The sequence below is a fragment of the Pseudophryne corroboree genome, chromosome 9, assembly GCF_028390025.1.
Source record: "Pseudophryne corroboree isolate aPseCor3 chromosome 9, aPseCor3.hap2, whole genome shotgun sequence".
Lineage (NCBI taxonomy): Eukaryota > Metazoa > Chordata > Amphibia > Anura > Myobatrachidae > Pseudophryne > Pseudophryne corroboree.
The window spans coordinates 353,754,828-353,775,263 of record NC_086452.1 but is presented as its reverse complement, the minus strand read 5'-3'; the positions used below and the strand labels follow the sequence as shown (position 1 = coordinate 353,775,263).

The 20,436-nt window shown below is 44.5% G+C and overlaps 1 protein-coding gene across 2 annotated transcripts in view; it reads left to right on the top strand.

Moving 5' to 3' along the window:
• The window catches only part of PRKCD (protein kinase C delta), a 176,467-nt gene that overhangs the window by 91,324 nt on the left and 64,707 nt on the right, over window positions 1-20,436 (top strand). For both annotated transcript variants that reach the window (XM_063940690.1, XM_063940689.1), the window contains exons 3-9: window positions 1,794-1,993; window positions 2,076-2,136; window positions 5,025-5,184; window positions 5,403-5,434; window positions 6,958-7,043; window positions 7,735-7,864; window positions 14,485-14,585. In XM_063940690.1, the coding sequence (XP_063796760.1) occupies window positions 1,794-1,993; window positions 2,076-2,136; window positions 5,025-5,184; window positions 5,403-5,434; window positions 6,958-7,043; window positions 7,735-7,864; window positions 14,485-14,585 (770 nt within the window). The remainder of the gene's footprint in view (window positions 1-1,793; window positions 1,994-2,075; window positions 2,137-5,024; window positions 5,185-5,402; window positions 5,435-6,957; window positions 7,044-7,734; window positions 7,865-14,484; window positions 14,586-20,436) is intronic.

Sequence of the window (20,436 nt, the reverse complement as noted above, 5' to 3'; positions counted from 1 at the left end):
ATCAGGATACTTATATGATATACACATGCTTCTTCGGAGACATTTCTTCACAGCATACTGGTATATTTACCAAATTCTTGCTGCTGTTATGATTATTTAAGTTTCCCTGAAGATAGTATACTCTGCTGTACTGAAACGTTGCGCTGTAAGATTTCAGTATGACGTAATAGTGTTCACTCTAGGTGCAGAATGCTGGTCAGTGAGGAGGGATATATCTTAATTAAGATGGATTTTAGACGTGATGTATCGCTACAGTAGCTGCACCTAGAATGAACACTATGTAGTATGTTACCAAGGATTGTCTGGCCAAGATAGCAGGGTATGTAGATATAGCTATATATTTTTATATAATCCCAGTATGGCACTGGATAAAAGGCTGTCCAAAACAGCCTTCTGAGATATGATATAGAACCACACATGTGAGCAGTTAAGCTCAGATTCACAGCAGATTTACATTGATGTATTGATTGATCCATCATGAACAGGACAAATAGCTTTTGTCAGATATTCATTCAGATGGTGGTAAATGGTGGTAATATTCATTTAATAATAATAATATTCAAAAGCTATTTGTACTGTTCATGTTGGACCAATCAATACATCAATGTAAAATCTGCTGTTAATCTGAGCTTAACTGCTCATATGTGTGGTTCTGTAAAATACATTTTATTTATTTAAAGAAGTTTGTGTTTTACAAAGACTTTTAGATTACTGGTACTATACAGCTGTCTTACACATTATTATCATTTGGTTGTTAACAAACACCACTAGCGCCCTCAGAATTGTTTTTCATATCCCTTCTTCGAGTCCCTTACTAGCGGGGGGCTCTTCTAGAGGTGCTGCTGTCCATTCACTCTAGCGCAGTTGGGTATACAGGTTGAGTATCCCTTATTCAAAATGCTTGGGACCGGAAGTATTTTGGATATCGGATTTTTCCGTATTTTGGAATAATTGCATACCATAATGATATATCATGGCGATGGGACCTAAGTCTAAGCACAGAATGCATTTATGTTTGATATACACCTTAGGGGTAATTCCAAGTTGATCGCAGCAGGAAATTTTTTAGCAGTTGGGCAAAACCATGTGCACTGCAGGGGAGGCAGATATAACATGTGCAGAGAGAGTTAGATTTGGGTGGGGTGTGTTCAATCTGCAATCTAAATTGCAGTGTATAATAAAGCAGCCAGTATGTACCCTGCACAGAAACAAAATAACCCACCCAAATCTAACTCTCTCTGCACATGTTATATCTGCCCCCCCTGTAGTGCACATGGTTTTGCCCAATTGCTAAAAAATTTCCTGCTGCGATCAACTTGGAATTACCCCCCTTATACACACAGCCTGAAGTTAATTTTAGACAATATTTTTAGTAACTTTGTGCATTAAACAAAATGTGTGTACATTCACACAATTCATTTATGTTTCATTTACACCTTATACACACAGCCTGAAGGTTATGTAATACAATTTTTTAATAGCTTTGTGTATTAAACAAAGTCTGTGTTAATTGAGCCATCAGAAAACAAAGGTTTCACTATTCCACTCTTGCTCAAAAAATTCTGTATTTCGGAATATTTGGGTATGGGATACTCAACCTGTATTGTGTGTTATATATATATATATATATATATATATATATATATATATATATATTTATTCACAAACACACACACATACAATGTATGTTGCAGGAGTCCTAGTTATACACACATGATAAGCAGTGCTAAGCATGATAAGTTTATAAATATATATACTGTATGTAGTATTACACTTCACCATGCATTTTACAGAGAGAGGGAAAACACTTGTCCAGAAGAAGCCAACAATGTACCCAGACTGGAAGTCCACATTTGATGCTCACATTTATGAGGGGCGCGTGATTCAGATTGTTCTGATGAAGGCTGCTGAAGACCCCCTCTCTGAAGCTACAGTCGGCGTGGCGATGCTCGCTGAGCGCTGTAAAAAAGGGAATGGCACGTCAGAGTTCTGGGTATGTAGACTGCACAAAGGAGTGAGTGTAATTAGTGTGCTATATAGGATTTACTTTTAACCTTGTCTTTCTCGCTCACTAGCTGGACCTGCAACCCCAAGCCAAAGTGTTAATGTCTGTGCAGTACTTCATGGAGGACACAGGTATGTCCTAAAGATGTGTATAACTATGTGCAGTGTTTGTGGTGTTCATGTGTAATGCTGTGTCTACTCTGAGAGATATACTCTGTGTCCTCTCAGCAGAGGATCTCACACCTCATACGTGGCTAGCTGTTGGTGTGAAGTTGTTAGAGGACGCTGCATGCATTCCGTACTAACCGTTTCATGTCTGGACAGTCTTGTAACAACAGTCATCTGTGTGCTTTCATTACACCAACACTCTACCTAACAAAAGGTATAGCCAAGGGCGTAGCTACCATAGGTGCAGGCAGTGCAGCTGCTATGGGGCCCAGAGCTGAGAGGGGCCCACCTTCCTGTCAAAGTTACATACACTTTTTGCCATTGGGTGGTACGTAGGTGTCCTTTCAAACTTTTTCCTTGGAGCCTGTAATATATCTAGGTATCCCCCTGGACCTGCTCATTGTAGTGTGGTATAAAATGAACTGGAGGGCATTTTAATGTTATAATATGAATCGGGGCACTGTAATGAGGCACAATATGAACGAGGAGCACTATATATCATAATGTGAATTGGGGGGGGGACTGTGTGGCATAATGTGTACTGGCAGCTCTGAAATGTGACATACGGTGAACTTAAGCACTACTGCGATTCATAAAAGAAACTAGGGCACTACTATTGGGAATAACATTAAATAAGGCTCTACTATGGTTCAGAAAATGAACCAGGGCACTTTTATAGGGCATAAAATTATCAACTGCTGCAGAGAAGTGTCTCTCTAGAAGCAGTGGGACGGGGGCCCTGTCAAAATATGGGGCCCACATAGTTCTGGCTACGCCCCTGGGTATAGCTTTACAGCAGGTCAGACGGAGTGGTCCATGGTCAGCTGCAAACTCTAATCTCTAATCCAGGGCCCGATGTAATAGTAATCATAGCAGGCCTGTGCCTTGGTACTAGAGAGGGGGCCCTTTCCCACTAGAATAGGTGTCTCACTTTACTTGTGTCCACTTGCATTCCATCCAATACCTGTAGCCTGGTCTGTCTGTGGCCACTGAAGTCTGGCGTAGGAAACTCTGGAAATACTTATTGTACAAATCCGTATAAAACAGGTTATTGTAATGTCTGAAAAGTCTTTTTATATTCTTTTACAAATTACCAACCATCCCAGTAATATTGAAGAATAAATTCTTTCCTGCTGTTTTCCCCCTTTACTATGCAGGTAAAAAATTAAAAAATAAATCACAGTTGGACCTCGGTTGTAAGTTACTATGAAATATATACAGCTCCAGACATTTATGAGTTAATGGTTCTTTTGCTTTTAATAAGGTGCATTCCTGTAGCATAAGTGCAAGTAGTCACCCCTGCAAGCTATAGAAAATGAGATGCCTGTGTGCATCTCCACTTCTCTGTTCCTTTTCTGTATTTCCTTTAAAGCTCTCTTCTGTCCGGACCTCTCTGAGTCTTCCCTCCTCCCTTGCTGAGTTACACAGTTGCACAGGGCAGGTCTACACTCTGTGTGCTGTGCTTATGCTGCATACAGTCCCAGGATAGCTGTGCTGGAATTGGCTACCACTTACCATGCAGGGTGCTGTGTCTGCTCGCCGGAGGGGTCAGTGTGCTACCTGTCTGCGTGTCACTGCTGTGCACCAGCTGAGGGTGTCACAATGAGGAGATGGCTTTAACACTTGCGTGTTCTGCAGGCTTTTATGATGTTGTCTCGTCTGTTAGCCATGTATAGTGTGTATGTGCCTTTTGTGTATTTGTGTCGCCTTATCATTGATCAAAGCATATATTGTCTGAGTTTTTTTTGTCTATATTTTGACATGCTTTTATAGTGTGTGTACGAATTATAGAGGCTTAACCCTGACCTGTCCTTACATGATTATTATAATTGACTATGGAGAAACTTTTTCTTTCTTCTTATCTTTGTCAATCCGTTCTTGCGTGAAAACTGATGCATATAGTAGTTGAATGTACGGTTGTGTCTTGCAGGCTATTAATGTATTCTTATTCTCCACCTGTATTCCTGACTTTTTTTTTTTTAGTTGTAGTTTTTTGTTCTATTGTGTTTCTTGATTTCTGTGCTTTATTTATATTTCTTGCTTGATAAAAGGGAACTCCACCTTCCGTGCTATTAATTAAGTACATTTCTTTTTTTTTTGTTGCACTTGAATATGACCACAGATCTGATGTGTAGATACAGTTGTATTTACTGCAGAGGTCTGAGCTTATCGTTCGATATTCAAGGGCAGGGCTTAAAGTGATCCTGAAGAGGTGGTGGAACTCATATACGATGCCACCTTCCCTCTCTCCCCCTTCCCCAATCACATTAAGTGGAGCCAGAGCCAGTACTAGTGTTTTTGGCATCCCCCTGCTCCTCTCTTCTTCACTTCAGCAGCGGTGACAGCATGACATCACATATGCCATGCCAGAACAGGAAGCCACTGGGACCTGAGGAGGGGATGAATGCTGTCCAACAGCCACAGTGTGTGTCAGTACCAGGAGGGGTTGCCTGTAGATGGAGGTGGACCATGGAGCCACGAGGTCCTGAGGAAGGGGGAGGTGGCTGCAGCTCATAAGTAACACTAGCGCCGCCTTCATCATCTATTGACATAGGTGATGGGGTGGGCTTTTCTGTTGGAATTACTGTGCAGGGCAATGGAGGAGGTGGACTAGTTACCCCTACCATTATAGGTGGTGGAACTCAGTTCCACCTCATTCCCCCCCCCCCCCCCCCCCACTTTAACCCCTGTTCAAGGGGAATAAGAATAAACAGATCTACCTTTAGAACAGAATTGTGAAGGTGGAGTCCCCTTTAGCTCAGTTTTATACTTAGCGCTTGCTCACCTGCTGTCACTCAAAGCTCACCGCTGCTTGCATACTCTCATTTTTATGTTACACTCTCTCCTAACAGATTGCAAACAATCTGTACGAGAAGATGAAGGCTTGGTGACGATAAACAGGAGGAGAGGAGCCATCAAACAGGCCAAAGTACACTACATAAAGAACCATGAATTCACTGCCACATTTTTTCATCAGCCAACTTTCTGCTCCGTCTGCAAGGACTTTGTGTGGTAAGGATCCCTTCTGCCAATAGCATCAATCATCAGATCAGTATACCACATATGTTAACAATTCCAGTGTAGGTAAACTTTATCATTATTTTTGTGTTGAAAGTAATTAGTAGCATTGTACAGACAGCTTTTTTGGACATTGAAGCATGGAATATATCTGAGCACGTCCTGTGTATAGAGTGAATTAACATTGGTCCTTATATTGTTCTGTTTTACAGGGGCTTGAACAAACAAGGCTACAAATGCAGGCGTAAGTATATGACTGTTATACTGTGTATTTCTACATTGACGTCTTCTGTCATTCTGCAGAAAAACTAAAATACTTTGATACTGATTTTAGGTTCTGTAACTTTTATTGATTTTAGGCCTTTCTTCATATACAGATGTGTCCTCATACATCTTGCCTCAATGCGCCACGTAGCTGGTGATGCCTGGCATTAGTGAACTTACAGGTCCTGTTCAAGTCAGAAAATTCATCTTATTTGCATCGCTTTGTGAATAGGATGCACAGACAGAGTCTGCTGATTAAACTGATATGCGACATGCCTATGTTCTCTGTGTGTCTGCAGCTGTATCTGCTTACGAAATGCTAAGTTGCAGTGTGTTCTATGAAAAAACTGTAACGTATCATTTCGTATGCAGATACAGCAGCGGTCGCACACAGAATATATGCATGCCGCATATCATCCTAATCAGTATAAGCTGCGTGTGCTTCCTTTTCGCATCATTTTGCAAGTAAGACACATTTTAAGGGAAAAAATTGCACATAAAGAAGCTCGGCACTACTAATACACGCCACGGAGAAGGGCTGTTTAACATGCAGGGAGGCTAGATGTAAGTGGACACATCTGTAGAAGGATTAAATGAATTTGCAAAGAAACTAGTGAAACAGTTATTATTTTTAATATTTGAATTATCATCTTTTATTCCTAAGGTGACACAAAGTGTTCATAGCACTTACAAAAAGTAAGCATAGCAATGTAAAATTACTTAATATGCATAAAATAACAGCAAACATAAAGTACACACTACAGTAGTAAACCATGGACCAAACTGACATGGCAAAAGCACAAAACACACATTATAAAATCACAGACGGGGCAGGGGTAGGGCAACTCACTGTACTTGACGAAGTAGAGGTGAGGAAGGTGATTCGGCACACAATGAGCCTGTGCCAGCACAAAGGGGGTCTATTTATGAAGCAGTGAAAAGTGTAGAGAAGTGAGCCAGTTACCTCAACACTGATTGGTTGCCATGTGCAACTTCTCTACTCTTTTCACTGCTTCATGAATAGACCCCAAAGTATCGCTTCCTGGAGATAAGACTGGGAATACTAGTGGCAAGGATAGTGCAAGGGGGAGAACTAGAGGGGAAAAGGGCCCTTTCCATGAGAGCTCACATACAAAGGGGAAGGGTTGAACAGTTGGGAGAGATGAACCAGGAAGGAGAGTAGGTCAGTGATTATTTTTACAGATATTAGAAGTGTGGAGGAATGCTAACGCAAGCTACTGTATTTGAACTTTGCGCATTGTCTGGGTCAAATACCTCATCCTATTTTTCATACTTTTCTCTTGTTTACCACCTGCCATATCTAGGAATCGAATCATTAGTCTGATCACCTATAATTGCCTTGTTTCTCATTCCAAGAGATTCTCCATCTGCCTCTCTGTTAAATCCTCCCTTGTATTACCTTTCTCGTTCTCTCTCTGTGCCTCTGTAAGCCTGGAACTAGTCTTCTCTTGATATGGTCACAAATTCTTCTCTTGTTTGCAGAGTGCAATGCTGCCATACATAAAAAATGCATTGACAAGATCATTGGCAGGTGTACGGGCACAGCTGCCAACAGCCGCGACACCATGGTGAGCTTTGTTTTCTTCAGATGAACTAATGCAATTACTGTTTATTATATCATTTAAAGGTATGTTACTGGCTGACAAGGAAAGTTGGGTTCCGTACATGTGGGTTGCAGCACGTTTAGCGGAGCTTTGTGCTTTGCTCTCCCTACAGCCACCTCTGTTATATTTGCAGAAATATTTTATAGATCACTTTGGCAAAATTGGATTAGCTCAAAAAGCACACTTGTGCACATGTATATACGCACGGACAATTGTGCGCTAGTCACATAGAGACGGACTATGTATATAGTCGTATAGCAGTAATGAGTAGGCAAACTAAAGTTTCTTGAAAGCTTCTCAATCAGGAGGTGCTCCTGTAAACCTACAGAGTCATTGTTGTCACTCAGTGTTATCATGTATAACTACTGGGACCTGCAGTTACAGCAAAGCAAGAGATTCATAGTGGCACACAATACAGCCGCTTTCCGTGCTCAGAAACAAATCAGAATATCAGCCTGTAATCCGTCGCAGCAGAATCCGTGGTACCACACTACACCTGTCCATTCGCTTCTAAAAGTTCTAATATTAAGGTATCTGATAGCACATTTCTTAACTCAGATACTCACTACACCCAAAGCGGCTTTTAGTTAGACTGTAAGTTGAAGCAGATTTTGGTACAGTATATGTTATATCTATTGGCTCTCTTCCTTTGCAGTTCCAGAAGGAACGGTTTAACATTGATATGCCTCACCGGTTCAAAGTGTACAACTACAAGAGCCCTACTTTCTGTGATCACTGTGGCAGCCTGCTTTGGGGCCTTGTGAAGCAGGGGTTAAAATGTGATGGTGAGTATTCAGACTTCTGTTTTGTTTCTTACTGTTACTGGGATCATCTGGTTCCTCAAATGTATGGTCTCGTACTACTTTTACTCTCACTACTCAAATCCATTCAGCCTACTCCCCAACATCATTGCTTACTCACTCCACTCCTCCATCTCCTTACTCACCTCATCGTCCTCCGCTCATCATCCCTTATCATGTCCCTATCACCACTATTGCCATTCTGTCCCCTCATCATTCAGCCCCCTTCATCATTGCAGTAAGATTTAACATCTCTCTACACACAGTCATTAGCCCTCTTTTTCTACCATCATCATTTAGCACTGCATCAATCGTCATTAACCCCTCCATTCTGCATTATAATCGTCCAACTATTCTCCCCTCATTAACCTGAAATCATAATACATCCGTTCCCCTGAAAGTTAACTGTGCCACCGCCGAGCCTGACCAGGCTCTATCTGTTCCCCTCCAGTGCTCCAGGACACTGGATTGATTTCATTATGTTCTGGGGGTGTCCATTTGGAATACATATGTAATCCTGGCTGACAAGATCCCCGCTGTCAGGTTCACAACAGCGGCATCCCGCCAGGCGAAATGCCGGCACCGAGTCCCCTGGCGGGCTCGTTGTGCTTGCCACGCTTTGGGCCCAGTGGCGAGTGGATCTATTCCCACTCGAGTGGTGTCGTGAACCCACCACCCGAGTTGGAGAACCGAGCTGCAGTCGGGATTCCGACTGCCGGCATTTCACCGGCTGTCGGTCTTCTGAACGATGGGATCCCGACAGCCGGTATATTAACTGCATCCCGTCCATTTGGTACAAGGCTTTGTGGTCATAGCATGGAGCCCATTACATAGCTCTCTTACTGTATACACCAGGCCTTCTCCTCTGAGTGCAATATTACACAGGAGCACTTGTAGAAGGACACACGTCCTGATTCACAAAGGTAACCAGGCAATTGTCAAGCACTCTGTACTGTATCATAGGGGTAAAAATTGATTTTATTTTTTACATAATTTATGGGTTGCTTTAAAAGAGACCATTGGGTGGTATTCAGTATGCCGGCTGTTGGGATCCCGGCGCATACCGGCGCCGGAATACCGACACCTGGCATACCGACAACTATTCTCCCTCTTGGGGGTCCACAACCTCCCTGGAGGGAGAATAAATAGCGTAGTGCAGCGAGGCCGCAAGGGGCTCATTTGCGCTCGCCCAGCTGTCGGTATGCCGGCGGTCGGGATCCCGGCGCCGGCATACCATACTACACCCGTATTTAGATATGTTGTATTTCCTTTTGTTGACCTGGTCAATGAGTCTGTAAAATGTTGTACCAAGTCACTGCGCACATAGGCACAAGAAAAGCAGAATGAGGGCACTCCATGTACTGTGTGCATCTGGAAGACGGTTAGGTGCATCATTGTTTATATGTAAATTACAGCAAACTTGGAAAACCCAAACAGTTATAGAGCTAGACATCTTTACAGAATATAATTGCACATAAAAGTACAGAAGAGGTTGATGGAGACAAAAGGGTAGATGGACAGATTACAGTCTCTGGCAATGTGTCTTTAACATTGATTCATAGCTCAGCCTTGTAGCAGAAAGGGATGTGATACTAGTACAGGGGTGTTCTAATGTGGAAGAAAGTTTTGCTAAACATTGACCACCCATTCATAAGTCAGACCATAAGAGATTGACTACATGTGCACTGCGTTTTACTTACAGAAAACGTGGATTGCAAAAGATAAGTAAAAAGTGCAATCTACAAATATGTACTGAAATGTAATTAGGTTAAAATAGAGACATGGGGTCTGCTGTGTGTCATTTTTAGGCCAAGCCCGGCCAACCTATGGCTCTCCAGCTATTGTGAAATTACACATTGCAGCATGTACTGACACAGTTTTAGCATTCCCTAATAGAAAAACCGTGGCACGGCATGCTGGGACTTGTAGTTTCACAACAGCTGGAGAGCCACAGGTTGGCCAGGGCTGAGTTACGTGCCATTCTAATGTCTGTGAAGGCAAAGTCACAACTAGAGAGCACCCTCTGCAGGTGGGAGGTCGATATCACGCAAGCTAGTCGTAAATGGCAGAAAGTGAGAAAAAGCAATTACAAGCAAAGTAATAAAGTATCAACTGTGAAAGAAAATTACTCATTCCTCTGTTCCTTCCAGCTGGCACACCCCTAGTGTTTAGATGAGGTTACATTATTATTACTATTACCAGTTATTTAAATAGCGCATACATATTCCTCAGAGCTTTACATAGAATATTATACATCAGTCCCTGCTCCAGTGGAGATTACATTCTCCAGCTACACCTCTTAGGAAGCATATCTATTGCTGATTATTTTTAATATGTTAAAAGTAAATAAATTAATAATAAATTAGTGTGTGTGTGTCACAAATACAACAAAAAAGCAACCAACACCAGTAATGTGTTATTTTACTTTACACAGAATGGTGTGATTTAGAACCTTGGGGTTCCCAAGTAAAATGATACCTTGCTTAAGAGGCAGAATAGTACCCTCTTATGGCAGCACCCATGGATACATCTAATTTATAGACAGTTTAACATCGCAAGTTGGGTGGCCAATCCCGGGCCATTTTTTTCAACCCCGGGATTGAATCCCAGACGATTTTTGGTCTAAGTCCCGGGATCCCGCTGATCCCGATCCCGGGATTGGCCACCCTAATCACAAGTAAATTTATTATTGAGCAAACTAGAGTGCAGATAAAGGTGAGCACTGAGTTACCTGGCTACTTGCAGGTATCCCTAATGAAATATTGATAGAATTGCCTGCTACCAATAATAACTCTGTAATCTGTGTAGGTTTAGTATCTTGTGTCTCACTCAGAAGCAGGTGGTGACGGTTTCTAAAGTGGTGGAAACTTTTTAGCTCTACTTGTTATGTGTATACAACTTGCTGACATCAAATTATGTGAGAAAGGGGACAGCAATAAAGGTTGGTAGGTGTATACATATAGCTTAATAATGACCGAAAGGGAACAGCACTTAAGGTTGGCAGGTGTATACATATATAGTAATAATGACAGGTAACAATGCTAAAGGTTGGTGGCTGTGTATATTTATTAATAATGTAAGGGAACATCACTAAAGGTTGGTAGGTGTATGTTAAGGTGCTGTAGTATTATTAAAAAGCCCTCAAGTATAGATTGTTTGAAGTTACACTTAATCACCGCAAAATAATAATATCCGTATCTGCTACTGCTTGTGATCTTTAGAAGACCGTATGGTAGACACCATTTCCTTACAGTAAAATGGTGTATCTGGTCATAACTGGAGTCTGTAATCAGCAGATTATTTTCCACTTTATGTATATTATATAAGTCTCACTTCTAAGTCATGATCCCTTTGTTGTAGTATTAGATTGTGCAATCCTTGTTTTTTTTAGATTGGTTTACTATGCTCATTTATTGTTAATTAGGGAGTAATATCTTATAAATTAGGGAGTAATATCTTATACCATATTAAGGATCTATTTACGAAGCCGTGGAGAGAGATAAATGGGTAAATGTATGACAGCGCAATATGGGGGAGAAGCGGTATCAGCGCACATACAGCGCTGCTATCTAAAAGCACACTGATTTTGACAGCTGCAGGTGTCATTACCCTATCTCCACAGCAGGGACAGTTCTGTCCCTGGCTGTGGCAGGTGCCAGCTCCAGGTTGCATTCGAGATCTTGTGAGGGTAGCAAAGTCTTGCGCATGCACTCTGGAGCCAGGCAGGGGGGAGAGACACATCGCATCAGCACTAAGTTAAAGTGCTGCATGCTCCAACGGGGATTGGCGGAGGGGGGCTCCGGCATACGTTATGTTCTTACATATCGTCGATGTTCCTTCCAGCAGGTGGAGCAGGAAGAGCATATGGTGGAGCAAAAGAACATATATCTCACTGTTGTATATTGTTTAGCTACAAAATAGTAATTTCACCAACAATTCAATAGAAGTTTCCATGTTTTAGTTAGTCCCTGGGTGTTCCTCCTGGGTCCATTTTTCTGGTTTTCTGTCTCTAGGATAGTCAGACAGATGGTGTCTGTTCTGCAAGGCGTGTTTTCCATGGTGAATGCTGGCTTCCATCAGGGCAGTGCCTTTGATTTGCTTCTATTTAAGTTCTTGGGCTGTATGTTGGCTGGAGTTGTGGGTTGCCAGCCAAACTTGGACTTTTTTAAAAGTGGCAATCATTTACAAGGCAAAACCAATAATTGTCGCTTTAAAAAAAATGTCTGAGTTTGGCTGGCAACCCGCACCTCCGGCCAACTCGGACAGCATTATATCCCGCCCCTGAAGTCAGTTTCTCCCATACTTGCTGGTCTCAACTGTCTAGTCCCACACTCAGCTGTTCTTATAAGGCAGGCCCATCAGCATTCTTTTTCTCTAGGTGGGCTTCTCAGCTACTGTAGAGGTTGCATCGATGATTAGCTACTTCCTTGTCTCGGAGACACTTCAGAGGGCCCCATTTGAGCAGTTGCACTTCCTTTCCTTGAATATCTCTTTTCTGCTGGATGTTTCTTCTGCAAGAACGGTGTCTGACTCGGAGGATCTGTTTTTTTTAAGTCCTATCCGGTTGATATTCCATCCTCATAGGGTGGTCAGGTGACCTTGCCCATCTCGGCTAATGTGGTGTCCAGTTTTCTTTTGAACCTGGCCCTTGTTTGGCTTGTTTATCAGGCAGCCTGGTTCCTCTGACTCCTCCACACATGTCCATCTCTTAGATGCGGTGCAGGCCTTGCAGATCTGTCTTGGCAATGCTCTGGGGGTCCATCGGAGGAATAGACTCTTGGCACTATGTGATGCTCATGAGAGATGCTAGCCGACCTCCAATCGGTCACTAGCATGATGGATCATATCCAGCACACTTATGTTTTCGCAGACAGACAGGCTCACTCTTTCAAGCTGTAAGTATTCCTTGGATGACCAGGTCATGGCCTCCGTTAAACAATGTCCTTTGGGTTCTCTGTGCACATGTTTGCAAAGTTTCACACTCTTGTTTCTCAAGGCACCAGTTTGGTTGTATAGTCTTGCACACAGCAAGCCTATGAGGGAGCGTAACCTCATAGGCTTGCCCTTAGTTTAGTAGTGTCCTCCACATTGGATGCAAGAGGAAAGGAGGATTTTTTGTACTTGCCATAAAAAGTATTCCTTGTAATCCACCTTGGAGACACTGCTGTCCCTCCCTGATTTTTGACTGTTTTATTGTTGTGTGTGTGTGTGTGTGTGTGTTATGTTCCCCATTTCAGCTTTCTTTCGTTCGTAGAAGAACTGAGGTCTCTTGAGGTGGGAGGGCTTTCATAGGTTTATTATGATTATGTTATATAGCATCACTAACTGATAGAATACAGGTTACCTAAAAAAAATAGTTATGACTGAGTATGAGCCATTGCTTAAAAAAAATAAAACAAATGCATATAACTTTATAATAAAACCTTCTTACTACTGTACTTGTTCACAAATACCATAAAGTGCTAGAAATCCTAACTTAAGGTGATTTATTATACTGTGGTTAGATGCAAGAGAAACACTATTGGATGCTTTGTGCTTTATTATTTAATAGCACCAGTGTCCATACACCACATTGTCCATACACCACATTCACATTCTTTGCTCAGCTCCGAGTTTAACAACACACTGTGCAAATACCCAGACGAATTACAACGTTTTCCGTAAGTCTTCCCTATGAGTTGGATTCTTGTAAATAAAATCAGTGCATGTTTTACAAAAATCATTAATTATACCAAGCACAGATGTGTAGTTTAAGGACTCGTATGTATATGGAACAGATCCCCGCTATCCTCCAGTATGTTTTGAAAGTTAGGTAATAGGAGCCAGTGGAGAAAACCAACACAAACCCGGAAAGCACGTACAAACCTCGTCAAGCATTCCCTTTACTCACCTGTTCAATCTGACCTAAATGTGTGCAAGATTAATCTTTCTCGCAACTCTGCAAAGCCTTGCACTAGCTACCTATATGTACTGTACCAGAATCCAATGAAAATGTTCACAAATCACCCCTTTATACATCTCACACCACCCCTGAAAATACTCTCTGCCTGCCTGGATCTACTTCTGACCCTTCTAACCAACTATTGTTCTTTAGAATTCTCTACTTTGCCCAATCAGACTTTCCACAGTTCTTCAGACATTTCAATGATTTCTGAAAACCGATACCTTTGCAAAAGTCTACCATCACTCCCACCTAGAGTATTCTACTCACATTGCTACGCCTTGGCTGCTGTCCTAAGCTTTCTGAGCCACAGTTGCTCCTCTGGACTCTCCCCTCTCCTCACTAGACTGTAAACTCTCTCCCTACCTTTTGCTGTCACATCTGCTGTTTGCGTCTACCTAGTGTTCAGTTTTCAGTGCAGTGGAGCACAATGTTTCCTTATAACTCGAGTATTTAATATTTATATGTTGAAATATAGAAGCAATGAAGGTTTATGGTGGAATCATTTATTGAATGCCATAATAGAATTATGTCACCTACACTTTTCAAATGTATATACTAATGATCAGGAGTGCGTCTGTTCTGTTAGTAGATAATAGCACATACTGTACAATGATGACCCTACTCACTGTTACATTGATGAGTGTTTCATTCATTTCCGTAGAATGTGGTATGAACGTCCATCACAAGTGTCAGAACAAAGTGGCGAATTTATGCGGCATCAATCAGAAGCTCCTAGCGGAGGCTTTGAACCAAGTCAGCATGGTAAGAAACCTTGGAGAAAAACAGGGGCACACATGGAATATACATGCAGAGACCAGATGCTGCATATCCACACACACAGTTTACCCAAGGACAGCTGAATGAGAACTGACCAAGGTTTAAAGATGAAGAGTAATCATTTTGTTGAGTGATGCAGACTCACTAGATAAACTGACAAATATTATTATTATTTTCTCTGACGTCCTAGTGGATGCTGGGGACTCCGTAAGGACCATGGGGAATAGACGGGCTCCGCAGGAGACTGGGCTCTCTATAGAAAGATTTAGGACTATCTGGTGTGCACTGGCTCCTCCCCCTATGACCCTCCTCCAAGCCTCAGTTAGATTTCTGTGCCCGGCTGAGCTGGATGCACACTAGGGGCTCTCCTGAGCTCCTAGAAGAAAGTATAGTTTAGGTTTTTAATTTTCAGTGAGACCTGCTGGCAACAGGCTCACAGCAACGAGGGACTAAGGGGAGAAGAAGCGAACCTACCTAAGTGGTGGTAGCTTGGGCTTCTTAGGCTACTGGACACCATTAGCTCCAGAGGGATCGAACACAGGACCCGACCTCGTCGTCCGTTCCCGGAGCCGCGCCGCCGTCCCCCTTACAGAGCCAGAAACAAGGAGGTGGTCCAGAAAATCGGCGGCTGAAGACTTCTGTCTTCTCCAAGGTAGCGCACAGCACTGCAGCTGTGCGCCATTGCTCCTCATGCACACTACACACTGCGGTCACTGATGGGTGCAGGGCGCTGGGGGGGGGGGCGCCCTGAGCAGCAATAGTAACACCTTGGCTGGCAAAACTAACACCATATATAGCCCCAGAGGCTATATAGGTGTATATTAACCCCTGCCAGAAACGATAAAATAGCGGGAGAAAGCCAGACGAAAAAGGGGCGGAGCCAACTCCCTCAGCACACTGGCGCCATTTTTCCCTCACAGCTCCGCTGGAAGGAAGCTCCCTGGCTCTCCCCTGCAGTCCTGCACTACAGAAAGGGTAAAAAAGAGAGGGGGGGCACAATTTAGGCGCAGTATATATATATTATAGGCAGCTATAGGGGAAAACACTCTGTATAGTGATATCCCTGTGTTATATAGCGCCCTGGTGTGTGCTGGCATACTCTCCCTCTGTCTCCCCAAAGGGCTTTGTGGGGTCCTGTCCTCTGTAAGAGCATTCCCTGTGTGTCTGCTGTGTGTCGGTACTGCTGTGTCGACATGTATGATGAGGATAATGATGTGGAGGCGGAGCAAATGCCTGTGAATGTGATGTCACCCCCTGCGGGGTCGACACCAGTGTGTATGGACTTATGGAAGGAATTACGTGACAGTGTCAGCTCCTTACATAAAAGGTTTGACGACATAGGACAGCCGGCTACTCAGCTTGTGCCTGTCCAAGCGTCTCAAATGTCATCAGGGGCTATAAAACGCCCGCTACCTCAGATGACAGATACAGACGTCGACACGGATACCGACTCCAGTGTCGTCGATGATGAGACGAGTGTACCCTCCAATAGATCCACCCGTTATATGATTGAGGCTATGAAAAATGTATTACACATTTCTGATGATACCCCAGGTACCACAAAAAAGGGTATTATGTTTGGTGAGAAAAAACTACCAGTAGTTTTTCCTGCATCTGACGAATTAAATGAGGTGTGTGAGGAAGCGTGGACTTCCCCAGATAAGAAATTGATCATTTCTAAACGGTTAATGGCTGCGTACCCTTTCCCGCCAGAGGATAGGTCACGCTGGGAAACACCCCCTAGGGTAGATAAAGCGCTGACACGCTTATCAAAGAAGGTGGCACTACCGTCTCCGGATACGGCCGCCCTAAAAGAACCTGCTGATAGAAAGCAGGAAAGTACCCTAAAAGCTATATACACACACACTGGCATTATATTGAGACCCGCTATTGCATCAGCTTGGATGTGCAGTGCTGCAGCTGCGTGGTCAGACTCCCTGTCGGAAAACATTGATACCATGGATAGGGACAATATTTTGCTAACGATTGACCATATAAAAGACGCGGTCTTATACATGCGTGATGCACAGAGGGATATATGCCGGCTGGCATCAAAAATAAGCGCTATGTCCATTGCCGCCAGACGGGGGTTATGGACTAGGCAATGGTCAGGTGATGCCGACTCCAAGCGGCACATGGAAGTTTTACCCTATAAAGGGGTGGAACTTTTTGGGGAAGGTCTTTCAGACCTCGTTTCCACAGCTATTGCTGGGAAATCGACTTTTTTGCCACAGGCTACCCCACAGCAAAAGAAAGCACCGTATTATCAGGTACAGTCCTTTCGGCCCCAGAAAACTAAGCGGGCTAGAGGCTCATCCTTTCTGCCGAGTGGCAGAGGAAGGGGGAAAAAGCTGCAGCACACAGCTAGTTCCCAAGAGCAGAAGTCCTCCCCTGCGTCCGGTAAGTCCACAGCATGACGCTGGGGCTGCTCAGGCGGAATCGGGAACGGTGGGGGCACGTCTCAGGTTTTTCAGCACACAGTGGGCTCTCTCACAAGTGGATCCCTGGGTCCTTCAAGTAGTATCTCAGGGGTACAGGCTGGAATTCGAGACGTCTCCCCCCCCGCCGTTTCCTAAAATCTGCCTTGCCGGCAACTCCCTCTGCCAGGGAGGCAGTGTTGGTGGCTATTCAAAAACTGTATTCACAGAAAGTGATTGTCAAGGTACCCCTCCTTCAGCAAGGAAAGGGTTACTACTCCACAATGTTTGTGGTACCGAAACCGGACGGTTCGGTGAGACCCATCTTAAATTTAAAAGCCTTGAACACTTATATCAAAAGGTTCAAGTTCAAGATGGAATCGCTCAGGGCGGTTATTGCGAGCCTGGAGGAGGGGGATTACATGGTATCCCTGGACATCAAGGATGCGTACCTGCATGTCCCCATTTACCCTCCGCATCAGGAGTACCTCAGATTTGTGGTACAGGACTGTCACTATCCGTTCCAGACGCTGCCGTTTGGGTTATCCACGGCACCGAGGGTCTTTACCAAGGTAATGGCCGAAATGATGATACTCCTTCGCAAGAAGGGGGGTTTAATTATCCCATACTTGGACGATCTCCTGATAAAGGCGAGGTCCAAAGAACAGTTGATAGTGGGGGTGGCACTTTCTCAGGAAGTGCTACAACAGCACGGCTGGATTCTCAATATTCCAAAGTCACAGCTGGTCCCGACGACACGTCTTCTGTTCCTGGGAATGATTCTGGACACAGACCAGAAAAGAGTGTTTCTTCCACTGGAAAAAGCCGAGGAATTGTCATCTCTGGTCAGAGACATCCTAAAACCAGGAAAAGTGTCGGTACATCAATGCACACGAGTCCTGGGAAAAATGGTAGCTTCGTACGAAGCAATTCCATTCGGAAGGTTCCACGCAAGGACGTTCCAGTGGGACCTGTTGGACAAATGGTCCGGGTCCCATCTCCAGATGCAACAGCGGATAACCCTATCGGCCAGAACCAGGGTGTCGCTGCTGTGGTGGCTGCAGAGGGCTCATCTACTAGAGGGCCGCAGATTCGAGATACAGGACTGGGTCCTGGTGACCACGGATGCCAGCCTTCGGGGCTGGGGGGCAGTCACAAAGGGAAGAAATTTCCAAGGACTGTGGTCAAATCAGGAGATTTCTCTCCACATAAATATCCTGGAGCTAAGGGCCATTTACAATGCCCTAAGCCAGGCAAGACCCCTGCTTCAAAACCAGCCGGTACTGATCCAGTCAGACAACATCACGGCGGTCGCCCATGTAAACAGACAGGGCGGCACGAGAAGCAGGATGGCGATGGCAGAAGCCACAAGGATTCTCAGATGGGCAGAGAATCATGTGTTAGCACTGACGGCAGTGTTCATTCCGGGAGTGGACATCTGGGAAGCAGACTTCCTCAGCAGGCACGACCTCCACCCGGGAGAATGGGGACTTCATCCAGAAGTCTTCCAAATGCTGGTCAACCGGTGGGAAAAACCACAGGTAGACATGATGGCGTCCCGCCTCAACAAGAAGTTGAAAAGATATTGCGCCCGGTTAAGAGACCCTCAGGCGATAGCGGTGGACGCTCTAGTGACACCATGGGTGTGCCAGTCGGTTTATGTGTTTCCTCCTCTACCTCTCATACCCAAGGTACTGAGAATAATAAGAAGGCGAGGAGTGAAAACCATACTCGTGGTTCCGGATTGGCCAAGAAGAGCTTGGTACCCGGAACTTTAAGAGATGCTTACAGAGGACCCTTGGCCTCTGCCGCTCAGACAAGACCTGCTGCAGCAGGGACCCTGTCTGTTCCAAGACTTACCGCGGCTGCGTTTGACGGCATGGCGGTTGAACACCGGATCCTGAAGGAAAAGGGTATTCCGGAGGAAGTCATCCCTACCCTGATCAAAGCCAGGAAGGATGTCACCGCAAGACATTATCACCGCATTTGGCGAAAATATGTTGCTTGGTGTGAGGCCATGAAGGCCCCGACGGAGGAATTTCACCTGGGTCGATTCCTGCACTTCCTGCAAGCAGGGGTGACGTTGGGCCTCAAATTGGGGTCCATAAAGGTCCAGATTTCGGCTCTGTCGATTTTCTTCCAAAAAGAACTGGCTTCACTGCCTGAAGTTCAGACTTTTGTCAAAGGAGTACTGCATATTCAGCCTCCTTTTGTGCCCCCAGTGGCACCTTGGGATCTCAATGTGGTTTTGGCATTCCTGAAATCACATTGGTTCGAACCACTTAAGACTGTGGATTTAAAATATCTCACGTAGAAAGTGGTCATGCTGTTGGCCCTGGCGTCGGCCAGGCGGGTTTCAGAATTTGCGGCTTTGTCTTTTAAAAGCCCTTATCTGATTTTCCATATGGATAGGGCAGAATTGAGGACTCGTCCTCAGTTTCTCCCAAAGGTGGTCTCAGCTTTTCACTTGAACCAACCTATTGTGGTGCCTGCGGCTACTAGGGACTTGGAGGATTCCAAGTTGCTGGACGTAGTCAGGGCCCTAAAAATTTATATTTCCAGGACGGCTGGAGTCAGAAAGACTGACTCGCTGTTTATCCTGTATGCATCCACCAAGCTGGGTGCTCCTGCTTCTAAGCAGTCTATTGCGCGCTGGATTTGTAGCACTATTCAGCTGGTGCATTCTGCGGTAGGCTTACCGCAGCCTAAATCTGTAAAAGCCCATTCCACACGGAAGGTGGGCTCATCTTGGGCGGCTGCCCGAGGGGTCTCGGCTTTACAACTTTGCCGAGCAGCTACTTGGTCGGGGGCAAACACGTTTGCAAAATTCTACAAATTTGATACCCTGGCTGAGGAGGACCTGGAGTTCTCTCATTCGGTGCTGCAGAGTCATCCGCACTCTCCCGCCCGTTTGGGAGCTTTGGTATAATCCCCATGGTTCTTACGGAGTCCCCAGCATCCACTAGGACGTCAGAGAAAATAAGAATTTACTCATCGGTAATTCTATTTCTCTTAGTCCGTAGTGGATGCTGGGCGCACATCCCAAGTGCGGATTGTCTGCAATACCTGTACATAGTTATTGTTACAAAAATCGGGTTTTGTTGTGAGCCATCTCTTCAGAGGCTCCATTTGTTATCATACTGTTAACCGGGGTTCCTATCACGTGTTATATGGTGTGATTGGTGTGGCTGGTATGAGTCTTACCCGGGATTCAAAAATCCTTCCTTATTGTGTCAGCTCTTCTGGGCACAGTTCCTAACTGAGGCTTGGAGGAGGGTCATAGGGGGAGGAGCCAGTGCACACCAGATAGTCCTAAATCTTTCTATAGAGTGCCCAGTCTCCTGCGGAGCCCGTCTATTCCCCATGGTCCTTACGGAGTCCCCAGCATCCACTACGGACTACGAGAAATAGAATTACCG